The following is an 11543-nucleotide window of genomic DNA, read 5'->3' on the forward strand; positions in this document are numbered from 1 at the left end:
AAACAAATATAAATCCTAAATCTCTTGTTCTAAATTACAGATGGCATACGAATTTTGTACTAAGTTTTTTTCACATGATCGGTATTTCAGAACGTGAAATACAAAATCCCATAAGGCAAGTCTCTCCTATACCTTATTCGTGGTTTAAGTACAAAATGATTCTATAGTTATTATTTAAATAGGTTAATTATGTGTTACGAGGACATAAAGCTGCTTTCTTTTTCCTCTTTACAGTAATTAGCAACAGTAACAGTAATTTAGTTACTTAATTTCAAATTTAGTTACTAATTCGGAACTTCGCGAATAAAAATCTGTGATATTTAATAGTGTAAAAATGACAAATAGTAATTTATGATAATTTGACTATAAACTCTACCATCTTATTCTGACTAAGTCCAACAAGTTTGCAATTTCATCAGTTGCGTATCGGCATATGGTTAGTAACTCCTAAAGAGATATGTTTCTGTAAGATACACTTTAAACTTATCTACGAATATGTTTAATTTAAATTAAATGAATTTGTTGTTATTACCCTTGTTTAACTTCACAATATTCATTTTTGCAAATTGCTACCCTTTTTTTCGAAATCCCGCCATGTACAAGGAAACCGAATCGAACTACGCTAGCATTTGAAGAAAAAAATTTATAACGAATATTTTTAAATTACGTTGATAAGTGAGATGGAAATAAATTATCAGTGGAATTCACATAAAATGAATGATCGCTATAAAAATGCATTTCTCGACATATACGTGAATTTGAAACGAGCGATTTTTTAAATTTACGTTGGTACATACAAAATATGTACAACACTGTGTGAAGTTTCGGTAGTTCCGAAACGCCGGAAACGTTCTTTGGTTCGTTTGCCGCCAAAGCTGTGTGTTGCAACGAAATTGTTTATCCTTCGATTCCAGAATCTTCGTCTTCCAAGTGATTGATTCTTAAATTGACTGTAAAAAGTATAACCTGTTAGATAATTCAACAAACTTCAAACCGTGAACGTTATCGTGCTTCGGTGAAAATTGATCGTTAAACAAAATCAACAATGGCCAAAGTTCAGCTAGCAAATGTAGCTGTTCTCGATAATCCTTCGCCGTTTCTAAATCCATTCCAATTTGAAGTTACTTTCGAGTGTATCGAAGAACTGAAAGAAGGTAGTTGCCTTTAATTTTTCTTCTTTTTTAAATCCATTTATGAATTGATATCGATATTACCCAAAGTAAATAGATATCAGGGTCTAGCATTTGTGCGTGCTAGGTTAGTTTCAACGGTTTGGTGCTGAATTTTCCAAGGACGAATTGGTATATGCATCATTTTTTTTTAACGATCCTGTTGATAAAAACATTGATGTCGTTCAGAGTTTCAATATATCCCGTTCCAAAAATAACCAATGAAACATTTATATCAAACAATCGATAGAAATTGTTACATACTAAAAAATTGTATTAACAATGTTATTGTAGATTTAGAATGGAAGATGATTTATGTCGGCAGTGCCGAATCCGAAGAATTCGATCAAGTTTTAGACACAATCTATGTTGGCCCAATTCCTGAAGGAAGGCACATGTTCATATTTCAGGTGAATTTATACAAGTAACGAAATTTGATAAAAGTTAATAACATTTGTACATTTATTTAACATGGATTGTCTATTTCAGGCTGATCCTCCGGATGTTAGCAGGATTCCAGTAAACGATGCTTTGGGAGTTACGGTTGTTTTGTTAACTTGTTCGTATAGGGGACATGAATTTGTGCGTGTAGGTTATTTTATAAATAACGAGTATACAGATGCAGAACTTAGGGAAAATCCACCACCACAGCCTCAGTTTGATAAAGTACAAAGAAATATCTTAGGAGATAAACCACGTGTCACTAGATTCAAAATAAATTGGGATGATGGGGCAAGTTCAACAGCAAACAATGTGCCAGAAGGAATGGATGCACAGTCATTAGAAGAAACATCGCAGGATGCGCCAACATCTACGTTGGGCTTTACAGAAAGTACACATAACAGCATGGAAGTGATGTGAACACCAGTTACTTGTCAATAATAAATAAGCTAGCACAGATCATAATACGAAGAATGAAGTAGTACCTGGAAAGATTAAAACAGTTCATATATTTGGATACCTCAAAGTAAAAACACTATAAAAGAAATGGTAGCCTTTTACATGGTACATGTTAATTGGTTTCCTTTTGTTAAGAAAAACTCGTATATAGAGACAAAGTCATACGATCGGTAATGTGACAGTTTGAATCTTGTATAAATATGAAATTGTTTAGCATCGAGTACCTATACATAATTATTTGCATTGAATGCTAGTTAAAAACTGAATATGTATCGCAGAAAGAAAAGATAATTTGTTCTATGTACAAAAAGTGATTTTTTTGTTGGATATTAAATAAACGTAAATGTTGTGTTAAATAAAATAAATACTGTGGAAAGCTAATGGGAAAATATGGTCAGAACACCATTGATCGTTAATATAATACAAAAGTACAGAAATTGTTTAAGTATTACATCCTGGTAGCTACAATTTAAGAAGGATTATATGATGATATTCTAGAAATGTTTGGAGTTTTGTGTTTTAATACTTCGAGTATTATATTACGGCTTATTATTGTAACGTAAATTAATAGAAATAAGGCTGTTCCCATTTTATCAGTGTATGTACATATATGCTAAAATGAGAAATACATATGTTTTTTACTTCATTATATATCGTTTTTAAAATGCTCCACCTTAATCTAATTACTACAGTAATACATAACCATTTTGAGCAGAAAAGATTTACTTTCGTTCAATTTGCAATAAAAGGACTAGGTAATACTTAATTTTTTAAGAAATTAAACTCTACAATCATTCTTTTCAATATTTTGTTTAAATGTATAATAAATTAAAAATCCACAGGAGTGTATTGAAATGAACATGTGTTTGTATCACAGTGTTCATACAATTTGTTTAAAATAATAATATATCAAGAATATATATATATAAGAAAAAACTTTCCTATGAACTGTGTTTAAATTTAAAAAAGTACATTTATTACAAAATATTTCTCTGAACGAAATTGTTGCTTACTACTGCAGATGCAATAGTAATATTAAGAATATTAAAAACAAAACAATATAATCTTATTCTCATTTTGTTTTCAACTCGTTATTCATCTAAAGATGCGTGCATTTTTTTCGGCACAACGAAAAATAAGCGAGTGAGACTCATCACACGCGCAACAACGTTAGCGCAACATTGAAGTAAGAACAGAGCATTATTCCGCGAAGAAGTTAATCATTCATCTGGTATAAATTCTCCACCTTCTTTCTTATCAATCATATCCACTGCGGTAGGTAAGGGCGCACCTTCCTTACACTGTGCTTTATAAACAGTTTACAGTGATAGCGATTACAAATCTAATATTTTTCATCGTTTATTCAACAACACATTGTGCACGTACAACAATTTAGACCAACCAAAGACTGAGTTGTAACAAAGATGGTAATTATGAACATTTCTTTATTTCTTTTGGGTACATATAAATTGATCTCGGTTTGTTTTATAATATCTACCGGACCTCCAACTTATATGTTTCATTTCGAAGTATACTTTGTACAACTTCGTTTAACGTCCTTGGTCTAAGGTGTTCTTAAAGTGTTAATAGTTGTACATTTTTTAGTTAATTTTTCATCTTTCTTTCATGAATATACATGTATTACACGCTTAATATAAATTTCATTGAAAATTGAATGTGGACTATTTAAATAAAAAAGTAATTATACTTTTATATAGTTTTTTGTGTATTTCTTCGTGCGATTCGTATCCCTTCTTATTGTTTTACCCCATAGAGTAGAGTGATAATAATATAATAATATATTACATTTACAATTATAATAATATATTATTATACGAGTTTCGTATTTCGTTTCTTTACTACTTTTTATGTTCACATTATTTTTCTCAGATGAACTATTTACAAAACGATTATTCTATTTCCATAGCAACAATTCATAAAAACCAGATAGGAAATCGAAATAAAATGTTGATTTTTTTCAACGAATTAATTTAAAAATATTTTTATATTTGCTAATTTTTTTTATGTATTCTTTCAAATGCACTAAAGTAATTATTGTAAAGCTCTGAAATTACATTACTTCTTTACAGTTTTTTCCTTTCATTTACATTCGCTGTGCTCACGCATCGGTTTACATTTGCGACAACAATTAATTAAGAAGTTTATTCTATCAGAAACTAATTCAGTCTAATTACTCAGATTTTGCGAAGAATTTTGAACACCAATGGTTAATTAACAACAAACAATGTAACAATTTCAATTTTAGAAAATAAAAAGCACTAACTGCTGTTAGCAGAAATTTCAATCACGCAGTGTCCTTCCCTCTTTTATATTATTGCACAAATAAGATAGAGAGAAAAGTAAAAAAGATAACCTTGGAAAGCTAAAATTAACTACCCAATTAATAAACGAATGCTATCCGAATATAAAATATCGCGAAAATTGAAAAATACAATTCACTAAAATATATTCCGCTTTCTATTTTATTAATAAACTATATTACGCTAAAAAATAACTATACAAATAATTATAACGTGTATGATTATTAATAATAATATTTGCATATTTCTCAGTTCCATCGAAGATTAGAAAATAGTACAAGTATTAATTGAAATATTTATCATTCTATACAATTCAATTGATTATGTATGTCCTAGATATTTTCAGATATAATATTTATGGATATGTAGCATTTCATTTAAGAAATAGAATATAATTGCAAAATATTGTTTTTAAAGGGTCAATTTGAAAGTAAATCTCATGCTCTACCGACTAGACCACCAAATTGGGTGAAATTACCTAAATCAACCGAGGAACAGTCATCTATGAACCGTGTACAGTAAGTAGATGTTGAATATTTTATTATATAACCATATTGCTATATATGTTTGCTTATAAATTAATAATCTCCACTTATTGCATGAGAGGGGGGGGGGGGGGAGTAATATCAACATTTTCTATACTTCTAATTAATTTATATTCTTACAGACAGGCTGCAGTTTCACAAAATACTGATAATGCCAGTGCAACTTCAACTACCGGAGTAGAACCTGTACCCGAAAGAAATATGAACGCTGGTAGTAGTCTTAATAACGAAAATTAAAGCATTTCGTTTATTCATGCAATGACTTGAAAATGTAACACTGTTCTTTATCAAAGTGCATATACATAATGGAAACGGAAAAAGATAGAAAATCGAAAAGATCGTGTATCTACCAATTGTGTATCGTATTAATTTTTGTACAGACATGAGAAAGCAGATAACCACTTACAAGAAAAGTACAATCTTCTTACTCTAGTACTTCTTACTTTACTGACAAGTATCTAAGTACAAACATTGTACTTTATCGCAGAAAATAATTTAAGATATCGTATTAATAAATGCTATATAAAGAAATAATTATATATCATATATAGCTTCAATTAAAATTGTCTGCCTTTTTATACATACGACGCTGTGTACAGCACGTGGTGCATGCATGAAGTTATTAAAAACCCACTTTAAAAACTAAACTCGCGTTATTCTATATAGTTGGAAGTTAAAATTGCGTACAATTGACTCGTTGCCTTCCCATCTCTCCTTATCCATTAAAGATTATAGAAATAGTTCTTCATCTTATTGTTCATGAAAAAGGAGTCGTTATAATACGGACTGTTATCTTAAGTATCTACATCTTATAAACAGTAAATGAGAAAAGTAGTTGAAATTTTTAGTTTTTTATCTATCATAACGGAAACCCTGAATTAGAGTTTTCACTTCTCTCGCCGATTAATTGTTCAATAATAAAGAAGACAAAAAATTATATTATTAAAAAAATGTCCAGGCATAAGGTTCAGATAATTACTCCTTTGCTGTAAATATATGGCGCGATGTAAAATTGGTCGTGTAATCTATGCAAGATGAGTATTGAGTTTGCGCGTTCCATCAGGCGTTATTTCGAATGCGTGAAAGAAATCAACGAAAAATCAAGATTCGCAAATTCAGTTAAAATTGTCTAAAGTACATGCGAAATTGCTGGTGATGACAATTATTTTTAATAGATATTATAACAGTAAATCTGAGAAGTAGTTTGAAATGTTTAATTTACAATGCTGAAATTACTCTATTGTGAATACATCGTACGATGTCAAATTGATCGTATAATCTACAAGTTAAAACGGTAGAAAGGTGTACGCGAAGTCGAAAACACTACGCGAGTAAGGCATATCCACTTCTCTTACTGACTACAGAAATAAGAACATTTTATTGTTCGTGAGAAACGAAGGGCCGCTGTAATATGTCTACGCTACTGTCGCCGCCCCCACTACGTACGTTTTACCGAGAGCAGGTCTGAACACGTTCAATAAATCCCGATTCCGACGATGAACTGCGTTAGACTACAGGTGGATCTTGAAGAGTGCAAGTGTATTCACGTGCAAGATCGTGCGTGCGAATGATCCTGTCAACAGCCTTCGGTCGAATATTACGCGCGTGCGAATCCAATCACGGGAATAACCCATATTTTCGAACCTTGTGTACCAACTTCACTTCCAATGGTAAATAGATCAAAACATTTTATTACCTATGTGTCGCATAAAAAATCGTTCGGTTTATTTCACTTCTCTTACCACTCTCTTGTCACTAAATTGCGCATAAAAAATACTCTCTTTCGAAAATCTCATTCAACAAGTGCCCAGACGTGTGTTTCTTGTCCCGACGTAATGCGTAATTGCTCCATTCCTGTCCATCTCCAATACGTCGCGGTGTCAAAATTGTACGTGTAATCGACGTAAGATGTGCATCGAAGTGTACGATCATAAAGTTTACAGGGTCGAACGGGGGGAAATTAGGAAAATGGGGAGTTGTTGAAGAGAGCGAATTCACAAAAGCTAACCAGATCTCTAGCTTGAATTAAAATCGCGTAAAATGTACAGAGAATGTCGAGAGTATTAAGATACGTGCGCACATGTTACCAGCGGTGCGTACGCATTACAAAGCCTGTCCGCAAACAAACAGTGATTACGATTATGATGCTCACACGTTTGGAGGTATCATCAAGCTATGTGTCATCGAACAAGATCTGATCCTCTTCGTGTCTTCGTTGTTTCTCTATTTATTTTTAAATAGAACAGACCTTCTTTTACATACTTTGGAAACCCCTTGTTCAGATTACATCATCTTTCCTAAAATATGATAATTTTCTCAATAAATTAGTAAATTACGCTCGAGTTTACGAACGATCGTCCTCCTTTGTAAATAGATTTGTTTTCATCGTGTTTGCGAAAAGCGGCGTAATTATTATTCGTTGGCGGGTTTTTCCTTTTTTTTATTTATTTTAACTGAAACATTGTTTTATGCGTGTATTAAATGAACGAGAAAGATTTAAACATTTGTGGAACACGTAATGGTATGTGCAAATTGTACTGCGAGAGAGTTTAATAGCGTATAATAGTATTGGAATATGTGTTCCACAATTCTCCGTAGAACATCGGCCGCGCGGCGATGAGTCACTCGACCACTGGTTTTTTTCTTTTTCGTTCGGCAATCTTTACGGAGCCATCGCGCGCGTAGAAACGAGATGTTAGAAACGAATAAGAGCGCAACTACAATATCGGATTTCCTAGTGCGTCATATTCATCCGTATAATTGATCCAGCTTTCGATTTCCGAATTATTTTCATTACAAGCAATTGCAAATTCGAACAATAGATTTCGCGAGACTATTAGATCAAGCGAGACTAAATTGAACCATATTGCACGATTGATAAGAATCTGTCCTTCTTTACTATTCTGTTTACGGACAGTTTTTTATTCTGCAATACGTGAAACATCAATCAGCCATTTTCAGAAGATATTTTCGTTACAAAAATTTTAGATATTTTTATGCGTCATTCGTAGCAAAGAAGTAATTTCGTAATTCGCGTCACTTTACTTTCATGGTGTAATATATAAAGCGTTAGCAAGTAATTAAAAACTGTAACACAAATTTCAGAACAAAGCGATTAAAAGATATACAGATTACATTATTGTATTATTCATTTCTTTAAAATTTTGTTAAGCTTTATAAGAAAACATTATTTATTGATGGTTTACAGTTGATAATTCATTCATTTATTGAATTAAAAAAAATATCTGAATCAATCAATTTACATAATTTTCAATTATTTGTAACGAGCACTTCGTTTATAAGAGAAGTAGGAAATGATTCTTATTCAATATCTTGTATTCACTATTTTACTATTTTGCTAAAATACGTTTACATATCGTTTACTTTTGGCGGTAGATATTATTTTTACCATAAATTTGTGTTTATCGTAATTGATGTAACGGATAATAAAGCTGTTACAAAGAGATTTTGCGATTCCGCCATTTTATGTTACATGCTGAACATACGCGATTTCAAAAGGGGAGTACTTAGTGGAAACAAAATGGCGATCTGTAGATGGGTCAAAAACTGCAGAATCATTATGCTTATGTACTTAATGTAGTTGACTCAAACGGTTAATAAAGTTATAAACTATGCTTATTTCTCATATAAATCCAAGTTTTACATATTTTAAATGTTTTCTCCCTTCATCTTTCTTTTATTTTACCATGTTTCTAAGGCTATGATGTTATAACGAAAGCTGATGTTTCTGATTTACAAATCATTTAAACACCATCCATTTTACGAGAGAATTCATTTCTTAATACCAAATTGGAAATTAATCACAAGATTTTAATAATAATATGTGTATAAAACTGTCGTATTCTAATCATAATTAAATTAATGTAGCCTACGTAACGAAGGAAAAAACTGACGTTTACTTGAAAGAAATTTCGATGACAAGAATTTCCCAATCCTTAATCTTCCGTATTAAATTATGAAAAATCGGAAAATTTATATTAAACGGAGCGATGTCATGAGAATAGTTTCAAATAAATATGTAGGTCGCAAGGAATCGTCTAGAGTCCGTGAATCTTGAACCGGAACTGCCGCGCGTTCCACAATCTTCTTATCCCAATAAAATTGAACAAATTCAAAACGATACTACCGTATTTGTACTATAATTCTGTCTTATTAAATTCTTACACCCTTGTTCGTATAATAGATTGAATTAATTTGATAACATAACATAATTGAATTAAACTTAAATCTTAAAATACAAAATTTCTGTTAAAATGTATCTTTCGTTTCATCGATTACTCGTGTTCCGTTAAAAACTAGTTATTGAAGCAATCGTAAATTGTAACATGTATAAATGTACATCGAAGCAATTTGAAACGTGATGGAACAATTAAATAAAAGAAAGGCTGATAATCGTTGATAATCTATGGTTAAATGCAACAATTGCATACTAATGGAACTTAGAACATAAATATCAGGGAGACCATCGAGCCATTTAAGATATGTATCACTTCTTTTTGCAGGCTACGACAGAGGAAAGATTTTGTCACGATGACACTGATTGCTCTGAGAAACAGTATTGTTATCAGACATCAGAGCGATGTGTTAATTATACCCAGTGTAGCTTGTATAATAGACACGAGAATTCTGAAATAAAATCACGGTACCCATCACAATGCGGACCCTGTTTTTCCGGGTAACTATACCTTTATTCCTCTTTTGTTTTAATAAAATAATTCACTTCGTTTCCGTTTAATCGTAAGTAGTAATTGGACGAATTTATTAATTGAAAAATAATTTTAGCTACAATGCGGAAAAATTGGCCACAGGAGAGATGACATCCTTTTGTAAAAAAATCGCCATACAACAAAGCATACCCGGTAAGAAAGACAGAAAGAAAGAAATTTCGATCGAATTTTTTTTAATATTCTTAAGGCTTGGGTCGTTGTTTTATTTAACTATTTAATTTCTACCTCCCTTTTCGCAGAAATAAACAGTATGAATAATTACATGATTTTTATATCACTCGGTGCAATTGTGACAGTATGCGTCACTGTTCTCATTCTTCGCTTATTCTTCAGGCAACGTGAGTAATAAATCTGGAATAGTTATAAATGTTTATAACAAATATATGTGATTTAGAAATTGATATGTAACGATAAAGTATATTCTATTTTATTATAGGATCGTTAAGACAGCAAGGCAGTAATTCGAATCGATGTGATATTGTTTCCACGACGGAACCAACTGCCCCGCCATTAGAAAATAGTAAGTAACAACGATCGCTAAAAATATGTTTATTTAGCACTGAAGCACGTAACTTGTGTGTCATTTAATGCACATCATTCGAATTAAAAGAAGATAATATGTTTTTCACCGTGACACTAAATTGGCACCAAATCGTTTATTATTAATGGTAGATTAGAAGCTTGCAATTCAGTAATAGCCTGCTCTTCTTCGATCTACATATTTTGTAGTAGAAAAAAAGCTCGATAGATTTACGACATTACAATGTAAGATACGAGCACTGTGGTTTCTACATTTTAAATTCTCGCTTTTTGACACTTCCATGTATGCTTTGAAGATATACTAACCGTGATTTATAAACGGTTAATGTATTTTTGATACGAAAGAGACAATTATTTCGTTACAGTATTCCTACCTACTTGAACGCTGAATTAACAATGCGGGCTGTTCAGAACGCGGTAATAATGTGTATAGAATTATGTATGTTACATCGACGATTTTAATACGATATCTTCTGCATGATTTCTTTATAAATTGTGCTGTTTACAGGTCCTTTCATCAACCACGGACAAGAATCAAGTCGCGTACCATTTAATAATAATAAAAATTTAAAAGATAAGAATAATCTCGTACGCGCTACTGGTTTTTTGTCTCCAAACTGGGTTCGCCCGAATCCAAATTATGAAAACAATCTAAGTAACGAAAACATGAATGCAGTAGGGCAATTGCATCCCAGATCTGAAGTGTCAAGTAACGATCATTCTAACAATTGGTCCCCGGAGTAAGTGAATATTTAATGTCTCACAAAACATGTTTACGGTTATTAATATTTGTTATAATTTATGATTGCTATATCATTTTGTTTTATAAGTACATATATTTGCAGGCAATTAACAGTTGAAGTTACAGGTGCACATGTCAGATATCAAATAGAACAAGCAGATAATAGTTTGAATACAATATTAGCTCAAACGAATAATACTTCCTCGACCCAAGAAGACAATGACAACAACAACAATAATAATAATAACAATAACGGCTCAACATCTGAATCGAATAGTGCTCAAAATGGCAGTGAACGCACACAGCCATCCAACATTTTGATTTCTCAAAAAATATCTATGAATGTCAATGTAGTCAATGGTAATTGATGATCACGAAAACATAAATAACTCGCGATTAAGTTATTATAAATAGAGCAAACGCCTTGTGCAAATGAAGCGACATCAACCATACTTGGTAAAGTTTTGCATAATTATTTAATTAGGCAGATTTAATAGCATCACTCTCAAAAATCAGCACAAAGTTAAGTCTTAATCATGATTTCATGATATATTGGAGCAGCAATTCGTATTTAAAAA

At 31.6% G+C, this 11543-nt stretch overlaps 2 protein-coding genes across 2 annotated transcripts; both read left to right on the forward strand.

Annotated features, from left to right (window-relative positions):
- The first annotated feature begins 819 nt into the window (after nucleotides 1-819).
- On the forward strand, nucleotides 820-2715 carry Asf1 (histone chaperone asf1). The gene is made up of 3 exons (XM_076904662.1): nucleotides 820-1154; nucleotides 1464-1579; nucleotides 1659-2715. Exons 1-3 carry the CDS (start codon nucleotides 1046-1048, stop codon nucleotides 2028-2030), a joined length of 597 nt encoding a protein of 198 aa, XP_076760777.1. The 5' UTR covers nucleotides 820-1045; the 3' UTR covers nucleotides 2031-2715.
- A 3670-nt stretch (nucleotides 2716-6385) lies between these two features.
- On the forward strand, nucleotides 6386-11484 carry LOC143428936 (uncharacterized). The gene is made up of 7 exons (XM_076904217.1): nucleotides 6386-6605; nucleotides 9459-9631; nucleotides 9739-9815; nucleotides 9923-10021; nucleotides 10120-10203; nucleotides 10732-10963; nucleotides 11069-11484. Exons 1-7 carry the CDS (start codon nucleotides 6603-6605, stop codon nucleotides 11331-11333), a joined length of 933 nt encoding a protein of 310 aa, XP_076760332.1. The 5' UTR covers nucleotides 6386-6602; the 3' UTR covers nucleotides 11334-11484.
- Nucleotides 11485-11543: the final 59 nt, after the last annotated feature.

Source organism: Xylocopa sonorina, chromosome 11, assembly GCF_050948175.1.
Source record: "Xylocopa sonorina isolate GNS202 chromosome 11, iyXylSono1_principal, whole genome shotgun sequence".
NCBI lineage: Eukaryota > Metazoa > Arthropoda > Insecta > Hymenoptera > Apidae > Xylocopa > Xylocopa sonorina.